Source organism: Haliotis rubra, unplaced genomic scaffold (assembly GCF_003918875.1).
Source record: "Haliotis rubra isolate DU_JTF1 unplaced genomic scaffold, ASM391887v1 Scf181, whole genome shotgun sequence".
Taxonomy (NCBI): domain Eukaryota; kingdom Metazoa; phylum Mollusca; class Gastropoda; order Lepetellida; family Haliotidae; genus Haliotis; species Haliotis rubra.
In genome coordinates, this window is record NW_025765792.1 from 1,526,700 (window position 1) to 1,549,908 (window position 23,209).

Below are 23,209 nucleotides of genomic sequence, written 5' to 3' on the forward strand. Positions count from 1 at the left end.
CGAAGAGCCAGTGTCCTATTTTCACTTTCGTTTTGTCAGATTACAGAGCCCAACAAGGACGTTGTTGTTGTGTATTGTAATTCATTTCTGTAATCCAAAGAGGTTTTCAGTGATCACAGCCTCAACATACTGATTGAACGCTTCAAGGTAAGATCAGGAAGATCTACATTAGTGCTACTCGGGGATGAAGCAGATTCCTGCGTTTCTGGGAGAGCGACTACTCTAAATGGGGTGGCCCAGATCAGGCCAGGGGTGAAGCTTGGTGACTAGGTTTTATTGTGTCACTGTGTCCCGACGAGGCGTGACGTAGCACATGATACTGATCAATCAATTCATCAATCAACCAATCAGTCAATCAGTCAACCAATCAATGGTTAAAATGTGTGTACTGGGATATATAGAGATCATATGGAAATGTAAATATAGTACGCACAATCAATTGCTTAGCTACAATGGTTCTTGAACAACAACGATATTTTTATGGATAGACAACTTCTTTTTTGCATTGGATGCGACGTTTGGGTGTAGATGCTAACACCGTTATCAAGCAAGTGATACATAACATTATGAACAGGGAGAAATATATATATGTGGGATATAAGACAAGTTGTCTATCCATAAAGTATTGTTCCTGTTCATATTACCAGTTTCTAAATGCCTCTCAAAGAATTACAATATTTCTTGTAAGCTGTGTAGCCCTGACCTCCCAACAACCCAGCGGGTCGTGACATACCACCAGTGTAAAGCACACTGCACACAGTGTCTCATGTCGGTATCTACAAGCTGTGCACATACACTGCAGCTCCCGCCTAGTATCAATATAAATAGGTCATATCAATATTTATAGCACGGGCATATACTACATAAACATGTGAGAAAGGGAGAGATCCACAAAGACAGAGTGATCTTGGGAAAGACAGACTGAGAAAGGGGGGAAAGATCGAAAAAGAGAGAGAGTGAGCCGAAGAAAGATGCCCAGAGAGAGAGAGAGAGAGAGAGAGAGAGAGAGAGAGAGAGAGAGAGAGAGAGAGAGAGAGAGAGAGAGAGAGGGAGGGGAGGATAAAGGTTTGGGGAAGGAAAAATATGACGCGGCAGTGACAGCAATCGGGAACGAGGTAATACCACATTTACCCTTCTACGATATGTTCCCAAGTGATTTATTCGCCTTTGCGTGTGTTTTGACGATGGTGCAGGAGCGAGCACACGATTACTATTTCATTCTCTTTCATAAATGCATGCCCCTATAGACGGAATCGTACAATTGACGCTACCTTTAGCAGGGAGTTCTTGTGAATATGAGGGGCGGTGGGGTAGCCTGGTGGTTACAGCGTCCGCTCGTCACGCCGAAGACCCGGGTTCGAATGCCAGCACGGGCACAATGTGTGAAACCCATTTCTGCTGTCCCCCGCCGTGATATTGCTTTAATATTGCTAAAAGCGGCGTAAAACCATACTCACTCACTCACTCTTGTGAATATGGAAAGTCGCTTGTCGCTTCTAAGTACATATCTTGAAAACAAACAGGACAGGCCACACTCGAAACAAATAGTTCCCCTCGACACATCTTTATAGTAACCTTCAAAGTGTCAGTGTGAAAACAATGATACCCGATGCCAAACTTTGTGGTAACTTCAAACGTATTCACAGTGATCGTGCCGTTCCTTTTAATGACTTGTAATTGCGGCACAAGTATTAGTATCTTTCAAAGAAATTCGTAACAGTTACTGTTCATCTATTATCATATTATTTGTTGTAACCAACAAATGATATTGTCTGTTTTAAGAAGGAGGAGGATCCATTACGCTCCGTTTATGTCTTGTCTTTTTCCCGAACTTGAACGAATCAAGACTTGTGTCATTTAGCGCTTTAGCATTGCAGAAAGGGCTGGGCGGAAGGACAATAATGAGGTTCAGGGACTGTGAGGCAGACTATCCCTGTGCAGGCGTATGGTAGAAATTGTATGGGAGCTTCTAGCGATTGTTCAATTCTCACTCTTTTCCAGAATACCATTGACTCTACAGTGTCCACTCACGATGACCGCTACCTACCCATGTCCGGGCATCAGAGTGGTCAGAGGTCCCGACTGGGCGGGGAGAGATCAAGATGGCGGCGAAGGTCACGTGGGAACGGTTGTGAAGATAGAGGATTCTGATTGGGCAAAAGGCAAAGTGTCTGTTATCTGGGACAGTGGTCGAGAGTTCCAGTACCGGGCAGGATATGATGGCAAGTTCGAGCTGCTGGTGTTTGACTCGGGTCCTACAGGTATGATATACAATGTACCTTTAATAATGACAAATGTATGGAAATGTTTGTTTACTTCATGAACGCCTCAAGTTCTGATATATGCCATAATGCATCTATAACGTAAAATAATTATGTCTTGTTATATAGTGAGTGAGTGACTCACAGTGAGTTTTACGCCGCACTCAGCAATATGCCAGCTATATGTCAGCAGTCTGAAAATAATCGTGTCTGAACCAGACAATCTAGTGATCAGCAGCATGAGCATCGGTCTACGCAATTGGGATACGATGACATGTGTCAACCAAGTCAGCGATCCTGACCACCCGATTCGGTTCGTCGCCTCTTACGACAAGCATGGGTTGCTAAAGATCAATCTAAACAGAATCTTTACGTGTCCTTGTCATATAGTAATACCATATGTCATGAATTAATATCATAGACCAACTGTAAAATGTAAGAGCTGTAATCAGCAGAGAATACATAAGTAGAGTAATTCTCTGTGTGTGTGTGTGTGTGTGTTTTCATGTAAAATCTCGATTTAAGCTTATTGCCATTGTTCAAATTAATTTGTTTGGAGTGAGTGAGTGAAATAGTGATGATGAACGCTGCTTTCACCAGTATTCCAATTATATAACGTGTCAGGGCCCTGTTTCACACAGTTCTCGTAAACCTAAGATCTCATAACTTTTCCCGTAGCACTCGTACCTCCTATACTGTAATATAGGAGGTACGAATGCTATGAGGGAAAGCCCGAAGTGAAGCCGGGTCATTACCACTGTGATGAAGCACACGAACACAGGTCTGGTTCCTGGAAAACCTAATAGAAGCAAATTGGGATTCGAACCCACAACTTTGGTTGTCGTGTCCACATGTCCCAGCGAATATCGGTGGTCTAGACGATTGCGCCAAACATTCCATGATACCAAGGAAGCATTTTGTGAGAGAATGTTAAAGATGTGTCAAATGTATGCGATCAACCGTGTAATATTCTTGGTGTGGGCAGGGAATTTTATCATCAGTCAGTACTTTAAAATAAACACTTCTCTTTGAATTTTAGACAAATGATTTTTGTCGGAATCTTCCAAACTTTTCATTTCTCCATTCTTAGGACACAAAACACAGGCCAATCCGCACAAAGCTCAATAAATTCAAATAGTCACCCCCTAACATTGAGTCATGTTCTCTTTTGTTGAACAGGTGTTTGCACCAAGCTCAAGAAATTCAAATAGTCACCCCCTAACATTGAGTCATGTTCTCTTTTGTTGAACAGGTGTTCGCACCAAGCTCAAGAAATTGAAAGAGTCACCGCCTAACATTGAGTCATGTTCTCTTTTGTTGAACAGGTGTTCGCACCAAGCTCAATTAATTCAAATAGTCACCCCTAACATTGAGCCATGTTCTCTTTTGTTGAACAGGTGTTTGCACCAAGCTCAAGAAATTCAAATAGTCACCCCTAACATTGAGCCATGTTCTCTTTTGTTGAACAGGTGTTCGCACCAAGCTCAAGAAATTCAAATAGTCCCCCTCTAACATTGAGCCATCTTCTCTTTGTTGAACAGGTGTTAGACAAACGGTTAAGCTCAATGAATTGAAATAGATGACGACTTAACATTGAGTCATGTTCTCTTTGTTGAACAGGTGTTCGTGTCCGCACCAAGCTCAATTAATTCAAATAGTCACCCCTAACATTGAGCCATGTTCTCTTTTGTTGAACAGGTGTTCGCACCAAGCTCAAGAAATTGAAATAGTCACCCCTAACATTGCGCGATGTTCTCTTTTGTTGAACAGGTGTTCGCACCAAGCTCAATTAATTCAAAAAGTCACCCCTAACATTGCGCGATGTTCTCTTTTGTTGAACAGGTGTTGGCACCAAGCTCAATTAATTCAAAAAGTCACCCCCTAACATTGCACGATGTTCTCTTTTGTTGAACATGTGTCCGCACCAAGCTCAAGAAATTGAAATAGTCACACCCTAACATTGAGCGATGTTCCCTTTTGTTGAACAGGTGTTCGCACCAAGCTCAATTAATTCAAATAGCCGTCCTTTAACATTGAGCCATGTTCTTATTTGTTGAACAGGTGTTGGCACCAAGCTCAAGAAATTCAAATAGTCATCCCCTAATATTGCGCGATGTTCTCTTTTGTTGAACAGGTGTTGGCTCCAACCCCAATTATTTCAAAGAGTCACCTCCTAACATTGCGCGATGTTCCCTTTGTTGAACATGTGTCCGCACCAAGCTCAAGAAATAGAAATAGTCACCCCTAACATTGTGCGATGTTCTCTTTTGTTGAACAGGTGTCCGCACCAAGCTCAATTAATTCAAAAAGTCACCTCCTAACATTGCGCGATGTTCTCTTTTGTTGAACAGGTGTTGGCACCAAGCTCAATTAATTCAAAAAGTCACCGCCTAACATTGAGTCATGTTCTCTTTTGTTGAACAGGTGTTGGCACCAAGCTCAATTAATTCAAAAAGTCACCTCCTAACATTGCGCGATGTTCTCTTTTGTTGAACAGGTGTTGGCATCAAGCTCAATTAATTCAAAAAGTCACCGCCTAACATTGAGCCATGGTCTCTTTTGTTGAACAGGTGTCCGCACCAAGCTCAATTAATTCAAAAAGTCACCTCCTAACATTGCGCGATGTTCTCTTTTGTTGAACAGGTGTCCGCACCAAGCTCAATTAATTCAAAAAGTCCCCCCCTAACATTGAGCCATGTTCTCTTTTGTTGAACTGGTGTCCGCACCAAGCTCAATTAATTCAGATAGCCACTCAATAGTATTGGGCCATGTTCTCTTTTGTTGAACAGGTCTCCGCACCAAGCTCAATTAAGTCAAATAGTCACCTCCTAACATTGCGCGATGTTCTCTTTTGTTGAACAGGTGTTGGCACCAAGCTCAATTAATTCAAAAAGTCACCGCCTAACATTGCCCGATGTTCTCTTTTGTTGAACAGGTGTCTCCACCAAGCTCAATTAATTCAAAAAGTCCCCCCCTAACATTGAGCCATGTTCTCTTTTGTTGAACTGGTACAGGTGTCCGCACCAAGCTCAATTAATTCAAATAGCCACCCCCTAACATTGAGTCATCTTCTCTTTTGTTGAACAGGTTTTTCGCACCAAGCTCAAGAAATTCAAATAGTTCCCCATAACATGTTCTCTTTCTTTGAACAGGTGTTAGACAAAACGGTTATACGTGCGACGGGTGTGGAGATGACGACTTCCCAGGAGTAAGATGGAAGTGCCAGGAATGCCGAGACTACGACCTGTGTTCTTCATGCTACAACACAGACCGACATAACACGGGCCACGCCTTCCTCCGATGTGTCACCAACAACTCACCACTGTGAGTAGTCTCCCTTGGCTGAACAAGCAACGTAGAAACTAAAGATTGCAAAATGAATAATGATGTTGATGCTGCAGAAGTTCCAGAAAATTCCTGATTTATGGATGTGATCAGTGAATTGTTTAAACATGCTTTGGCCATATTATATATATTGCTGGTGGAAGATCCATCACTGATTGTAACCCAACCGAAGTGTTCTTCACACAGCAACAAACCAATCTCACCCACCCTTCTATACACCCAACCACCGACTTACTGATTCCTTCACTCACTCACTCAATAACTCACTCCTTCACTCACTCACTCACATGTACACCCACCCACTCACTAACTGTAGTTGCCAGTAACTTTCCGAGAGGTTTAATGATACGCTAAATGAATAATTTTAAGTCGTTTTTAGTACTGTGTATAAGCTTTGTGAAAATCCAAGAACTGAAAAATCGTTTGTTTTTAGTTCTAGCAGAGATTATCATACAACTCAACCGTGAGTCGATAATTAACTGATGTTTCACTGATTCACGTTCCAGTCAGCGGGTTTCCTCTCGGTCTAGCACCCGAAGAATCCAGTCTACAGGTCTGTTCGTGGGGGCAAAAGTCAGGCGTGGACCTCACTGGTTTCAGTTGAAACATGGAAATTCAGATGGTCAGTTTTTAGCTCACCTTGCCATCGTATTGGTTTTCATCTGTCAGCAATCTGTCCATAATTTCATTCAACGTCGTATCTTCAAATGACAAACAAACGTATTTACGATCGACGGTCATGGAAGGAAAGTCACATTCTCACATCCTCAAACATGGTGTGAACATGAAAGGTGGTATGGTTTGCGGTGAAGGTCAAGTCTGTAGCCTATGTCTGTCAGGTTTCCAGTTTAATAGGAAACTTTCTCTGTCTGTATTGTTTCTCTCTTGGATTTTGGATTTTGCTTGCTATAAACGGGTCATCACAAGATGTGATAATAATTAAAAATGACAAGTTCAGAAAACTGTAGACTTACTGCACTCTCAATCTGGAGTAAAAATATCTACTTGCAGTAGCCCATTGAATTGAACTGATCAAAACACAAACCCCGCATTGTATAGCGATGTTTAAAACAATCCTGGTTTAATCACCTTGATATAAAGAAAGCACCGGCGAAAATAATTTCCAGTGTCAAATTACTGAACATTTGAATATATATTTTAGTGAAAATGACCTTCATCAAATCTTGCGTATGTTTGTGCGTGTGCTCGATATAACAGTAAAATAAAATATAACATTATGAAAACAAGCCACGCCAAATATCTGAACATCGAAACAAACACGTAAATACTGACGCAAAAATATCCAAATGTGCCAAATTCAGGGGGCGAAGGAAACACTGGTGAAGTCGTCAAAGTGGGCACGTTGGCCGGAGTTTACACCCGAGGCGCTGTCAATGTGAGATGGTTGGCCGATCAGAGCAATCTTAAGGGGTATTGTACCGGTGCCAAGGGCAAGGTTGAGGTCACGGCGGTTAAGGGCTCACCAGGCTGGAAGTACTACAAGGAACATCTCCCTGTCCTTGGTGAGTTATGTCAGACACCACATTGTGTCAAAGTAAAATGTGTGTACATCAGGTGTAACATACCTTATAGTTGGGATTACACTTCCTCAGTAAAGTACAGTTTCCATATGTTGGGTGTTGAGTCCCATCCGGCTCAAGGGTCATTCTGATTTATCCATAATATTAAACTATCACATGGGATCTCTGTGGGCCAACAGTACAAAGATATCGTGACACCAGAGTGGGCCATCACTAGAAAGATATCGTTATATATGAGTGGGCCAGCTCTAGAGCGATATCGTGATATATAAATGGGTCAGCACTAGAAAGATATCATGACACCTGTGTGGGCCAGCACTAGAAAGATATCGTTATATATGAGTGGGCCAGCTCTAGAACGATATCGTGATATCTGAGTGGGCAAGCTCTAGAACGATATCATGATATCTGGTTGACTTACTGACTGAGTGGGCCATTCCAGCAATATAGAAAGAAATGGGCTTAACACATTGCGCCCATGTGGGGAATCGAACCCGGGTCTTCGGCGTGACGAGCCAACGCTTTAACGACCAGGCTACCCCACCGCCCTCATGATATCTGAGTGGGCCAGCTCTAGAACGATATCGTGATTTCTGAGTGGGTCAGCACTAGAAAGATATAGTGATATCTGAGTGGGCCAGCACTAGAAAGATATAATGACACCTGTGTGGGCCAGCACTAGAACGATATCGTGATATCTGAGGGGACAAGCTCTAGAACGATATCATGATATCTGAGTGGGCCAGCTCTAGAACGATATCGTGATTTCTGAGTGGGCCAGCACTAGAAAGATATCGTGATATCTGAGTGGGCCAGCACTAGAAAGATATCATGACACCTGTGTGGGCCAGCACTAGAACGATATCGTGATATCTGAGTGGACAAGCTCTAGAACGATATCATGATATCTGAGTGGGCCAGCTCTAGAACGATATCGTGATTTCTGAGTGGGCCAGCACTAGAAAGATATAGTGATATCTGAGTGGGCCAGCACTAGAAAGATATCATGACACCTGTGTGGGCCAGCACTAGAACGATATCGTGATATCTGAGTGGACAAGCTCTAGAACGATATCATGATATCTGAGTGGGCCAGCTCTAGATCGATATCGTGATATCTGAGTGGGCCAGCACTAGAAAGATATCGTGATATCTGAGTGGACCAGCTCTAGATCGATATCGTGATATCTGAGTGGGCCAGCACTAGTAAGATAACGTGACACCTGAGCGGGCCAGCACTAGAAAGATATCGTGATATCTGAGTGAGCCAACAATGGAACAATATTGTGAAATCTGAGTGGGCCAGCTCTACAAAGTCACCTAATCCACTACAGTAGCACATCAGGACGATAATAAACAGCGTTATCCCGCAATAGTTCCGGCAGCCACTGACACATGAATGGATGTCGCTGTATTAGTGAAATAATGTTAATTTAAACAAACCCCAAATCATCTCAAAACTCTTTGACACTTGTATAATTGTAATATTCGCCGTCTGTGGTAAACAAAAGAGCCATAAAAGATTGTACTTGCTTATTATTGGAGTATTGCTCGAGTCCATAGCAATTGGGGACGAGGACAATTTATCACTTTATTTCAAGATTTCATTTAACCGAGAAATATGTTCTCCATGAATAGTTTTCATGTTTGCACTTACAGATGTTGTACAGCCAAATGACGTTCGGTTGAAACTTGGGGACAAAGTGAAAGTGGAGGACGAAAAAATATTTAGACGAGTGCATTTAGATCACAAACTTTTAAACGAAGAAGCCATGGCACAGGTAACTGTGTAATGACAAATTTTCTCACATAATGCTTGTATATAATTACCCAAAGACACACGGTTCATGTTTTTGTCGTATATTTAGGCACCACAGTGTATGTGATTTGTCAGGCGTGACAGAACCTTGCAGTTCTGGGCCTAGAGTTCTGGAAGCTCTCTTAGCGATTAAGATAGTCGAGTGCCAAACATTAACTTTAACTATCTTAGCGCTCAGAGAGCTTCGAAAATCTAGGCCCTGGGTTCAAATCCCGTTTCGCCTATATAATGTTTACAGATTTGTCAGGGTCATACCTATGGTAAAGTAAGAACCTAAGGACTTGGTTCGTTTCGGTAGCACGCTTTTAGTTAATTGAATCCTGATCAAGCCGGCGTTGAACACCACACACTCACACACTCACTCACTCACTGTTTCAGTGTCTGGAGGAGGTGGGGACGGTTGTGGCTCTAGAAACAGGTAGTAAGATAAAAGCCCAGTACCCAGATGCAGAGAAACACCGCCTGATGAAGTCAACGTTGACGAAGGTGAGTCCCGGTAGACAATAGAAACTTCTGCACATATTTCTGTAGTAACTGGTTGTTTTACGCACTTACACGTACAACATTAATATATTTAACGTTCAAAAACAACTTCAGTTGTTGGTATTATAGCGAACCCAACATTTGTAGTTGATAATGTGACCACAGCCTGTTCCCCCCAAATGAGAACCTTGAAGGTCCGGGTTAAACTTGATCATCAGGACCTCATGCTTGTCGTAAGAGGCGACTAACGGGATCGGGTGGTCAGGATCGCTGACTTGGTTGACACGTGTCATTGTATCCCAATTGCGTAGATCGATGTTCATGCTATTGATCACTGGATTGTCTGGTCCAGACTCGATTATTTACAGACCGCCGCCATACAGCCGGAATATTGCGCCGTAAAAGTAAAATCACACACTCACTCACCCAAAAGAGACCTGACAATATAGTGCACGTGTGTATGAATACACAATGCCATTTATTAAGTGGTGAACTGTCCCTGATGGAACTCACCCAAAAGGTTCTAGAAGCTGTACGTTACTGAGAAAGTGTAGTCTCAAATGTAACATGTGGTAAATATATAGCGTGTGGCTTTGTGCAGGACCGAGTTCGATCTTCAAAATAGCAGTTGAATACATATTTAAACACGTTTTCTCGAACTTTGGTGGGGTGCGATAAATCATGAAGTCCAAAGGTTAGGGGAAAGTGTTCCCCCCCCCCCCCCCCCTCCCCCCCTCTGGATACGCCCCTGGTTTCAGTGTAGGTGAACTGCGGACAATCAACTCCATCCCTGGCAATTGCAGCTTCACACGTTTGCTGTTGGGGACACTGTTAGGATCATCAGCAACTACAACGCTGCCCTTGAGCTTCAGAATGGACATGGCGGTTGGACCGATAAAATGGAAGATGTAAGATTTGTTGTTTATTTCCAGGTATTTTCTAACAATGTCAACCCTCAATGATACCTCTTCTTACATGTATGCCACGAATCTAAAGTAGGTATTTTAGAACATGACTTAAAGTAGGTGTTTTAGACGTACATTTGTTCACCGTATTTCTGCACTTGATGTCGCCCTCATGTCCATGAAATGACTTGGTTAACCACGAGCAATATACAACCTGCATTTTGAACACGTCAAGAATATGAATAATTAATTTGGAATTTGAGAAATATATGTGTCATAAAGGAAAACGAAAAAATCTCATTGTTAAAATCATTAAGTACCTTCCTGCGAGTTACCTGATACTGTAGTCAACCAACATCAGTGAGAATGAACTGGGAACACTGCCCACCCATGGAGAGACAAAAGAAACGTCGGATTGGTATGTGAGGATGTTGCTTAAGTTAACAAAGTACATAATAACGATTAGGGATGTCACGATACATAAGTTTCATGAATCGATACGTATCACGATATCTACGTAACGATTCGATATGTATCACGATACCTATTTTTGCGCCATTATTGCGTAAATTTAGTTACATTTTGAACATTAATATTTTATAATTGTCCATGAAACGATCAATATTTTTTTATTCTCAGAGATTAAAACGTTCTAATTTCCCATCTTTGTGCATGAAAAATAATCATTATAACTCTCATAACATCAAAAAGCATGATACAATTGCAAATGTAAACGATACATAAACATATTTAACCGATACTTACAAAGTAAAAATCGATACAGTTTTGAATCTATCGATAATTGTATCGTCTTAGAAAAAGTATCGATGTATCAATGTATCGTGGCATCCCTTATAAGGATATCATCTGTCGTTGTCATGGGATACTATTCTGAAAATATTTCACACAAATCAGTGAAGAACTTCAATTGTGGGTATCTACGTTTCTCAACAGTGTCTGGGAATGACCGGCCAGGTGGTTGAGATCGACAAGGACGGAGACCTGAGGGTTGACTTTGGGAACGTCAAGTGGTTCCTTAGTCCTGTCTGCTGTGATCCTCAGGACGGAGAGGCCTTGTCAGGGTCCGAACTCTCTTCTGGGTCTAATAAAAGCACCAGCTCAGATTCATCGGACGTGGACAGTGAGTATTCTCCAGGGAAATATGTGATGTAATCATATCAATATTCCTTTATTTATCACAGAGTAGTTGTGAATAATGTGACGACGTTGTGTAAGATCCCGCGATTAAATCAGTCACAGCTACCTCGTGGAAGCTGTAGGTGATCAATAACACACATATAGCTTCGAGATCAGCTTTAGGGAAATGAGGAAATAATGGTGGCCAAGCCCTCTGAAGACCCGCAATTCCATATACAGTCAGGTACCTATTCTGGGTTCGAATCCAATATTCGCCAGGTTTGTTGGATCCATTATTGTGAATTTCACGTTATATAACGTCTATGACATGTAGATATTACCACGCCGCCATTCCGTTGGAAAATAGCTGAATAGCGTTAAACAACAAGGAAAACAAGTTATATCAGCCTCATTCATGCTGACTCACTGATTAACTCACTCATTAACTCACTCATTAACTCGGGGCGGCGTAAAACGGCGTAAAACCAGCCTCATTCACGCTGACTCACTCATTAACTCACTCATTAACTCGCTCACTCGAGGGAAATTCTAACAACTGGTGGAACACTGTCAACTGACGTAGTAGAGTAGCCTCCCTTGTTCTATGTATATTTTACAGCAGCTTAGTCCACTGGCTTCCTCAATATTGAACATGGTTGAAAATGTTAATTTGGGTCAATTTGTTCTTTAATTTCTATAGAACATCATGATATGCTTTTCCAGACATAGCAGAAGGCGTGGCAAAGGTCCTTTTCGACCTTCTGAAACCAGGTGAGAGTGTTATGTTTAAACCCACGACGTCAGTCACAGCCAGGGACCTCGTCATCGCCGTCAGCAACGGCGACACGGAATCAGTGAAAGACATTGTCAAGTCTATTGGTGACAAGGTACGTTTTGATTCAATGTTTCAGTGAAGGCTTTGTATCTATCATTACGCTTACTGCGTTAACTGTCTTTGCTTTACCATATTTAACTTAATTCTTACGAAAGTCCAATGGTATCACACTGATAGCATCAAATAATCAAAGCAAAGAAAAAAATCGGAATTGTATGCTTTTGGAATAAACTTCGAAAATACCGAACAAATATTCGAAAATACGGAAATATATTATTTACAGAGAAAACAATTATTCTAACGATATGCAGATAATTGAAACAATGGGAAATTTCAGTTTAAAAAAATAAGTTATACTACCAAAGTGGCACCATCAGAGTTTGTATCTGCTGAACTGTCGCCAGGTGAATGAAGCCGTGGATGGTCTGACGGCACTGCAGACAGCGTGTTACAAAGGTCACGTTGACATTGCCAAGCACCTGATCAGTGCTAAGGCTGATCTGAACAAGGCCGACAACGACGGCGACACACCTCTACACTATGCCGTATCAGGGTCAGTATTTACCTTTTAAACCCAGGCAAAGAGGTTACGAAACAAGTTGAGAAAGAAACTATGTAACATGATCATACAATTCTTAATGTTTATCCTCAACAGAATCGATGTGGGAGAACAGAACTATATTTACAAAATATACCACTCACAAAAAAAGGTTGGGGACTGCCCGATTCTGTCTTATTATTGTATTTATTCTGTGAAGTTATTTTTTGAAATATAGGATATTGCCATGGGGTAAAATAGACTGTTACCCAAGCGAGATCATTTAGTCTTCTTCATGCAATACACCACATGGGTACAATGTGTGAGGCCCATTTCTGGTGTCCCCGCCGTGCAATTGCTGGAATATTGCTAAAAGCTGCGTAATACTGAACTCACTCACTCATGCAATACAGGACTACTGTACTTAGAATTTTTAGTTCCCCGCCCAGTTGAACAAACGTTGTTGACTTGCTCACTTATCCCGATTTCTATACGAGTTATGTATTTATAAATCATATCGATTTTATTATGTGAAATCATCCTGTCAAACAATAATCGGTAAAATCAATATTAAGATTAAGTGATGGCGATAATTCAAACCATCACAAACAACATGCTATGTGAGCCGTTTGGTGAAGATTTAATATATCAGCAATAATATAGCTATAGATGCGGCTTGTAAATAATCGAGTCCTGACAAACCAAAGATTAAACCGGTGATTAATACAATGAGCAACATCTCACGCCGTCGGGGTTGAATGTCAAACAATTAAAACCAACCAAGTCCCGAACTCAGCCCAATACACACGACCCCTGTATTGTTTATTTTGGCGCTTCGAACGACAAAGATAGTTCCTGTAGACAAATCCCAGGAATCCCTGGAATTGCTTGACCCTGACAGAAGTTCTGCCATATTGACAGAGAGCAACCCACTCTGGTAAGGATACTGCTGGAGGCCAAGGCACGGGGCAACACGAAGAACAAGAAGGGACTGACACCATTACATCTGGCAGTGGCCAAGAAGGACCCCAGCACCCGGTGTCTGAAGACACTCATACAGTACAAGTGTGATCCCAACACTCAGGTGAGATTAAGGTCCCTTCCTCAACACACAAACCTTCACCAAAAGCCTCTAAACTTCGGAAGCCACTCCACGTGGTAATTACATACTACTATTGTATTAGACGGATTCTGTAATCCGTCTTAATCTTCCTAAAATCTCAGCAACAGCGAAAACAATTAATTAACATCATTGTCACCTAAACCATCACAGTATTATTACTTATCAAGCCAGGATTTTATACTGTTATTTTTGTCTTTTCCAATAAACATTCAATTTCTCAATCCTTGAAATATAAATCGTTTTCTTGAAAAATATTCTTCAGGATGAGGACGGAGATACCCCACTTCATGATGCCATTAGAACACAGAACCAGCCTCTTCTTGACGCCTTCCTGGAGTGTGACCAACTCAACCTGAGACTCGCCAACACAGACGGTTGCAACCCGTTCCACGAAGCGTGTACCTCCCTCTCCGGAGCAGCAGAGTGCGTTCTATGATTGCTATACATAACTGATATCTCAAATTGTATTTTATCTCAATAATCTGTCATAAATTATCTCAAACGTGCCAGAGGGATCCACAGGGTTGTCAGACTTCCAGGTTTATGAAGGTGAGTTAGGTCGCTGACTTAGGTGCCTGAATGGGACGTAACAGATAAAATGCCAGAATCTATTCTTGAAAATGAAATCCTAAATATAAACAATGCTCATTATCTCATTGTGGAAAATGTCTCTGTTGTCAGCACTAATTTTTAGTTGTCCTTTGATACGATTTTAACTGTCATTTTGCCTGGTACGCACTGTGTAATACTATATCTATTGTGGCTCTGGCGGTTGTTATTTACTTGACATCAAGTACACAATCCAGGTATTCCACACCTGTCCTTTTGATCTTATTCAGGTTTCCACAAGCACTGATAAAGAAAGAACCGAAGATTGTCAACGTCCCCATGAACAATTCCCTCACCCCCATACACATCGCAGCATTCAGGAGTTTTGTGGCTCTGGCAGGCGTCCTGGTGAAGGTAGGTGTTGCGAGGGCGAGAAGGAAGGTGGATGCTTATGGGTTTAACATCGCGTTGGTGACCGCTGCTTGCATACTTGAGGTGTCCATAGTGCGTGCGTGTTTAGTTTTGAGTTATCATACCAGGGGTTAATAGTTGTACCCAGGAATTCCCTCTGCCCTCCGAAGATTTTTTTCTTCAATCATTAACTTGAAAATTGTTGGTTGGGTTGTTTTCAAATTCAAATTCCTTGTTCAAAATCTAAGGGAGAGGTGCAGTGGAAATTATGATTATGATGTTGTGTTTTGTAAGAATTACGGCAATTAAAATATTTGAAATTAAAATTGTTCATCATATAACTTATAAACTATTGGTTGGTTGTTATGAACTGAAACTACTCGCCTCTTTCCGTGACCTACAAGAAGACTCGTACCCCTATCGTACGCCATTATTGCCAAGAATCGTGGCAAATCAATCAAATCGCGCGTAGTAAAACGCATTTCGAAGCATGAAAATGGCGGCACCGTTGAACTTTGAAACTTCGCTAAACTATGCAAAGCACAATTTAAACATAAACTTTGAGCTAAAGGATCAGAAACTATAAACACTGAAACATATTTACAAAGGAAATGACTGTATTGCTGTTTTGCCCACGGGATATAGGATATTCTTGGGGCCATGTTATCTTTTCTTGGTAATAGTACTAGACTATTTTCATCTCCATGCCCGTTTGCGCTTAGACAGGGCCTAGTCGTAAACATAGCCACGAGAGGGTACGAGACGCCATCCGGCTTGCCGGAATGACACGAGTTGTTACGAATGGAACTGAAATCGTATTACGTCTTAAAGTTGTACCTTATTTTTGAAATCAGAAATTAGAAAATTGTTTCCTACTTCCAGGACTGAAAGTATTGTATAATTCCAACTGGGTAATCTGTTGAGCAGGCTGGGTGTAACGTTAATGCACGAGACGACAACGGCAAGACACCTCTTCATCTGGCAGTGCATGGGTGTAACCTGCAGATGGTCCAACTGCTACTTGAGTCCGGTGAGTGTAGTCTGATGGGAGCAGCAGATGGTCCAACTGCTACGTGAGTGCGGTAAGTGTAGTCTGATGGGAGCAGCAGATGGTCCAACTGCTACTTGAGTCCGGTGAGTGTAGTCTGATGGGAGCAGCAGATGGTCCAACTGCTACTTGAGTCCGGTGAGTGTAGTCTGATGGGAGCAGCAGATGGTCCAACTGCTACTTGAGTCCGGTGAGTGTAGTCTGATGGGAGCAGCAGATGGTCCAACTGCTACTTGAGTCCGGTGAGTGTAGTCTGATGGGAGCAGCAGATGGTCCAACTGCTACTTGAGTCCGGTGAGTGTAGTCTGATGGGAGCAGTGAGTGTAGTCTGAGCAGATGGTCCAGCTGCTACTTGAGTTCGGTGAGTGTAGTCTGATGGGAGCAGCAGATGGTCCAACTGCTACTTGAGTCCGGTGAGTGTAGTCTGATGGGAGCAACAGATGGTCCAGCTGCTACTAGTCAGGTGAATATGGCCTTACGTACTGTAAGTATATCCGGAGTCCTGAGGTCCGGTGGCTAGGGAATAGTGTGACCTGTAGATGGTCCAATTTGTCCTCATGTCTGTTGGCCAGGAACGAGCGTGACCCATGGGATCGTGTAGTAGATTCCTCACCTCCAACCGATGAATGCAGACGGTCTCCACGGTTGAATCGGGAACATTTTGCCCTATAGCTCAATTTAACTCCCAATGAAAGTCCTTGAGTACAGAACGATTTGCCCACTGACATTTGCTTCATCCGGGAATCTGGTCTGTAGAGAAATTTGTAAAGCTAATTATCTTCTTGTCGACAAAGCCACTATCAACAGATGCCTTCCATATTCACTCCAATAACTGTCCAGTAAACAGTTCCACGTCTTTCAGGGTTTTCTATTCTATAACTCACTGTACCTGCTATGATCTGCAGGGGCGGAGATCAATGTACAAGACCAGGATGGTAATTCTCCTCTGCACGCCGCCCACATGGACAGCACGCTGCCTGGAACTGTGAGTACTACCGTGCTTGCGTCTGAACCTTCGTTACAATCAGCTGTGTCAGGTGTTAAAATGTTTGCTGAACGAAAGTCATGTCCTTTTGGCACATATTACCTGCATCAGTTGTTTTATGGTTGTGACAAATAAGGTTGAGTGTACGTAGGAAGATTTTAGTTTCATTTTGATGTTGTTCAACGCTGCACTATTCCGGTGATATGACGGCGGTCTGGAAATAATCGAGTTTTAACCAGACAATCCAGTGATGAACATCATGACCATCGTTCTGCAGATGTCTTTAACGCAAAAAGTACAACACCTAACGCAAAATGTAAAAACATTTCTTAACGTAATATGTAAAAAAATAACGCAATATGTAAAATCCACTTTTACGTTTGAATATTAGGGGTGGCGATCGAAATCCATTTTTGTCGCAATGTTTCCTACAAAATAAACTTCATATTACATTTTTTTACAAAATTTTACCTCGTTCAGTATACATGTAAGCAGAGTCGATAAACATGTAATTTCCTTGTGTATAGAGATATTTTAATCGATCTTATAGTCTATTTTCGAAAGTTTTAAAGGAATAATTTTATTCTTCAAACTTGTTTTCATAAATGGTAATTTGGGTTATTTTGTCATATAAGAAGGTTTGACCTTTCCTTCAAACTGTCCATTCCGTTGTTGATAATCTGTGATCACCGAATAGTTTTTTTAAAGAAAACCACTTATTGATCCTTCTTAATTTGGTTTGAAATAACATGCATGTTGTAGCAATGTTTGACTGTGTACATGAAACAACGATGGGCGGTTTAAGGGACTACTGGAATAGTTCCTAGATGCAGGCATTTTGAGCCGCCAATATGAAAGAAACTATACTCTCTGCGTCTCTCTCTACCGTTGTCCCGTTTACATCAAAGATTCTGACCTCTATCATAAGAGTAGTGTACCAGGTGATCACCATATGTCCCGTGAGTGAGTGAGTGAGTGAGTGAGTGAATGAATTAGTTCATAAGGTTAAACACCTCTTCAGCATTTTTGCAGATATTGAAGACCTTAATTACACTGAGATAAACAATGGAATAACTGGTTCCATTTCTACTAATGTTTGATAGTACGTCAAATAATCACAGGAATGTCACAGAATACACAGCGAATGGTAATCTATGTGATTAACTGGTGAATTACGATCATAATTTCTTAGACGTGGTTGGTGATTTTGCAATTCTATACGTGTATCATTGATCTTTGCTTTTGCATGTTTGATGGATTCAGTTTTCTGACACCTAAAACAACAAGTCATGTTACCCATTTACTTCAAAATTCCATATTACTTAAATTGCATCAAATACAATAACTTTATTTCATTAAATTTGAGCGATCAACATCGGGATCCAATCTCAAATATCTCTGGTATTACTCGATTTCATTGGCAGCAATATTACCTGTGACTTGATTGAAAAATATCAGATGTGATTGGAATGCACATACCCGAATCACTGCGATGCATTTTACATGTCCATTATACCTAAAACTGCAAGATGGATTTACCATTTCTAAATAAAAAGATACTTGTGTCCAGCGACACATTTATACTTAAACAGCAATTTTCACATTTTGGAGTAATATAATATTTGTAAATACATCATCGTAAATATGGTATTTTCTCTAAAATTCATTCAAAGTGTGTCTGAAACAAATTCCCAAGTTTCTCGTCATTTCTATGGGATGGCTCAAACTTTTTATCAGGAATTGTTGCATTTCATTTGTTTATTTTGAGGTGAGATTAAAAAAAACACTGCCAGGAAAATAGCTAATACATTAATTCCATAAAGGAAAATGTTTTGCTATTAATTCACCACTAATAGGACAAATTTGAAAACGAAACTGGTCTCTCAGCAAGAATAAAATGATTTCCTTGGATACTATCGAATATAGATTATGATATCCAGTATCGCTATACATGTATATTACATAATTATCGGCTTTACTTTGGTGTTAAACGACCAAAAAGATCAGATATCAACTAAGTCAGAAATGAGGTTACTTTTGTCAGAAATATTGCAATAGCTTAGGTATTTTGAAACGCATTAAGTAAAGTTTCTAAAAAAATAAACAACAATAAACAACAATAAAGCTGAAATTTTACAGATTCCGTTAATCTTTATCTAATTGCGTTAAAAATTGTTTTTACAATTTGCGTTATGTGTTTACATATTGCGTTGAAGACATTCTTTTACATTTGGCGTTAATCTTTTACATATTGCGTTATATTTTACGTTTTACGTTAAGTTTTTACATATTGCGTTAGTTTTTACATGTTGTCTTGATTCTACATATTGGGGTTGTACAAGCCTGACCACCCGATCCCGTTAGTCGTCTCCTACGGCAAGCATGGATTACAGGAACCAATTCTAACCCGGATCTTCACGGGTCGTATGTAGGTTGAGTTAAGCTGTGGGTGTGTATGACAGAACTGTTTTCATTGGCTGCAGGAGGCAAATAAGGATGAGGACATTGCACTGGAGATCCGCTGCCATCTCGCAGAACGAGGAGGGGACATCAAATTGAAAAACAAAGACGGGAAGACACCTCTTGAGTTTGTGAAGAACAAGGAAGTGCGAGTAATGTTAGAGAGGTAGGACAGATCCCATAGATCAGACAACTATATCTTTTAACAGAAAACGACAGAGCAACAGCTTTATGACAAATAATAAAGAGATAACACGCGACAGCCATTTTGGTTGGTTGGTTGGTTTGGTGTTTAACGCCGCACACAACAATATTCCACCTATATGGCGGCGGTCTGTAAATGAACGAGCCAGGCAATCCAGTGATCAACAGCATGAGCATCAACGTACGCAATTGGGATAGGATGACATGTGTCAATCAAGTCTGCGAGCCTGACCACCCAATTCCGTTAGTTACATGGTTTGCTGAAGATCAATATTCTAACCCGGACCTTCAGGGGTCGGCAGCCATATTGACAAAAACACAAATAACCTTTATTGTGTCATTTCATTTCTTCACTTATACTGTTACAATTATTTTTTTATGTTTTAATACTGTGGATTAATAACTGGGTTAGTAATAACTGCACTAGTGCACACCCCCAGATGTTTATTATCTAGGAATTCCATGAAGTCACAAATTACTTTGCTTGTTGTTTTTGACGCCCACTAAGCAGTGTTCAAGTTATGACGGTAGTTTGAAATAACGTACTCTGGACCAGACATTCCCGGTTGATTCTGGGATTTGAAATCAATGTCAGCTGTTCCTGTGACTACTAGGGGAGACAACTGTGCACAACGAAGTGCGATACCAAGGAAGACAGGACTGGTAGTGCAATCATATAGTGATTGTGTTTTACTCCGTTTTGCAAATGCTCGAATGATATTCTGGAGTCACCAGACTCGGGCTTCTGTTAGTATACCATGTATGGAATCGAACTAAGGTTTTCTCTGTGAGAAGCCAACGCTCTTATCACAATACTTTCCTATTATCCCATATGATACCATGCGCTGATCCAGAGGGGGGTGCGGGGGTGCGCACCACCCCCTAAGAGTGTTCCAAATGTACTACATGTTTTATGCCCTGGGTTCCGAGGATTGGGGTGCACCCCCCACCCCTACCCCCAAACGAAAATCCTGTATCCGCCCTGGATACTAACATCATAACTCTGCTGATTATGTATACATGAAATAATCCTCCCGCTGTTTTGAAACCTATTTATTGACATGCGCCGGATTTGAAAATATATCTTCATTTTCAGAATTGCAAAACGATCTTCGACATCGTCAATGAGCCAATCAAAGCGCCTACCAGCACATTGGGAAACCATGGGACAGGATGGGTTCAGGAAGGTGGAGCTAAGTGAGTCCAACCCGCTGACGGCCTTTGAATACAGACATGTTGAGTCAAAGGTGGAAGAGACGCTGTCAAATAAGAACATCGTGTCCATCTACCGTGTCCAGAATGTGGCACTGTGGGAACAGTATAGGGTGTAAGTATGATGGACCTAAGCACATGCTGCGCGTGTCTCCATACCGGAGCGAATCATGCCTTTTTCACACAGAATGTACTGGGTACCTGTGACGGAGGAGTCCTAACAAGACTGTTATATATTGTAGCTCTATTTGTCGGCTTAGGCTCACAATGATAAACGCAGTTCCTGCATTTCACACGTGTCAGCCTCAGTCGTTATGTCACCATATTACAAATCTGCAGGGGGCCATATAGCTGGAATATTGCTGAGTGCGGCGTAAAACTAAACTCACCCACTCACAAATCTACAGCAGTCCCTTTACAACCAGATACAAGTTTGCCGAGGGTCAAGTTTCGGTGAAATACACAAATTGGCCAACAAATAAACATTGAATATCTGAGAACTCATTGACTAGGTAACCCTGTAGAACCCTAAAATCTTAATCATCTGGTTCAAAGATTCACCTAACACAGTTGTATTCTTTTTATTCGAATGGCATATGTTCGCAGCATTAGAAGCAAGACAATTATAGATACAGCTCCGATGTTTTAGCTAACGTTCCAATGTTGTTGCCTTTTAACTGTTATGTGCAGGTAACCTCAGGAAATAGTTATTTCATTTTGCTATACATGCAAAGCCGTAAAGCTACTGATAGTGTACCTCTCTCTCTCTCTCTCTCTCTCTCTCTCTCTCTCTCTCTCTCTCTCTCTCTCTCTCTCTCTCTCTCTCTCTCTCTCTCTCTCTCTCTCTCTCTCTCTCTCTCTCTCTCTCTCTCTCTCTCTCTCTCTCTCTCTCTCTCAAACACACACACACTCACACACTCCTCCAGTATATGAGACTTTAAGACCTTTCTTGCTTTCAGTGCCAAGGGCAACATGGAACGTGAATACGGTCGGGGTCTTGCCAACGAAATGCAACTCTTTCACGGGACCACACCAGACTCGGCCGATCTCATCCCGCACCAAAACATCGACTTCCGGTTAGCCGGAAGTAGAGTGGGCGCCCTCTATGGCCAAGGAGCGTACTTTGCTGTGGATGCCAAGTACTCGGATGGCTATGCTAAAGAAGACGCCCGGCGTCACAGGTTCATGTTTTTGGCTAAAGTTTTGGTGGGGAAGTCGAGGCAAGGGAACCGAGAGTTAAAACGTCCCCCAGTGTTGGATGCCAGCAACAAAACTAAACTCGCTGACTCAGCATGTGATAAGGAAACAAGTCCGAGAATCTACGTGATTTTCAGCGAGAATCAGATATACCCTGAGTATCTGATTGAATATTGTTGATTGTCCTAATCTGACCTGTGTACTGGCTTCAGACGCGTGTATATCATGCTATAACGTCCTTGTATACCTAGTATCACCACTTTTTATATTGATTCAGCTGATGTATTGCAATAATGATATGAACATAGAAACGCCTTTTCGCTTTCATTTATCTGCAGATGAGACCTTTACAGAGAGCAATATCCATCTATAAGAAATATATCATTTCGATTGAAGAAATATTTTGTATAATGTGTACCAATGTCATATTTCGTTATTTACTTACTTAGGTGTGATACTTTTATTCAGGACTTGCAATCATCTTAAAATCTTTGTTCTTGTTCTGATTAGAGAATTCGATGTTTCCAAATTATTTTGCATCTGTAACCTCTGAAGATCTAAAAAAATTTATTTATTACTTAAAAAACATTATTTTTTAGCTTTGTTGCCAATATGTGTCGACCAGCTTCCGAGTTCAATTCTTACGTCGAACAAGAACGATGTGGTAATCAACTTGTACCTGAATGAGTCGATATCAGTATTTAACCGCTTTTGTTATGTGTAGAGACATAACGGATTCTCCTGGAGCCATATCTATCGGGGTGTTGGAAATCATAATGCTATAACTGTTGTTGGATGGTTCCAGATGTGAAGGCAGTGCAATAAATATAGAAAACTCATATATTATTATTTTTGTTTTGTTTTGCTATTTATAGAAAAGAGAAATGAAGGGGGGAAAAGCCACAATTGACGGATACAACACAACCTAAAGGTGAAAAATAAATTTATTTAATGAGTATAAGTTTATAAAAAACTGAACTCTTCTTACAGTATTACAATTAATTGTTCGTTTATTTGAGGTGGAAAACTAATGTCTGCACCTTGACTGAAACACAAGCACGTCCATTGAGCGGGAATATCAAGGATCATAACCGGGCTGAATTTGGATTCGAACCTATAATCAGTGGTTTCAGGAGGCACAGGAACCCGGTCTACA

General features: G+C 41.2%; 1 protein-coding gene across 2 annotated transcripts; it reads left to right on the forward strand.

Moving 5' to 3' along the window:
- LOC124273523 (E3 ubiquitin-protein ligase mind-bomb-like) lies at positions 1-22,892 on the forward strand. 2 transcript variants are annotated; one of them, XM_046708806.1, is made up of 19 exons: positions 1-147; positions 2,002-2,261; positions 5,414-5,585; positions 6,113-6,228; positions 6,929-7,129; positions 8,807-8,928; positions 9,345-9,452; positions 10,253-10,357; positions 11,309-11,495; positions 12,215-12,378; positions 12,731-12,879; positions 13,786-13,948; positions 14,250-14,410; positions 14,827-14,950; positions 15,875-15,977; positions 16,901-16,980; positions 19,464-19,606; positions 20,741-20,971; positions 21,816-22,892. In XM_046708806.1, exons 2-19 carry the CDS (start codon positions 2,033-2,035, stop codon positions 22,231-22,233), a joined length of 2,976 nt encoding a protein of 991 aa, XP_046564762.1. In that variant the 5' UTR covers positions 1-147; positions 2,002-2,032; the 3' UTR covers positions 22,234-22,892. The 2 variants fall into 2 exon arrangements, with proteins under 2 accessions (XP_046564762.1, XP_046564763.1); XM_046708807.1 differs by having other exon boundaries at positions 20,741-20,879; positions 21,816-21,986.
- The last annotated feature ends 317 nt before the right edge of the window (positions 22,893-23,209 follow it).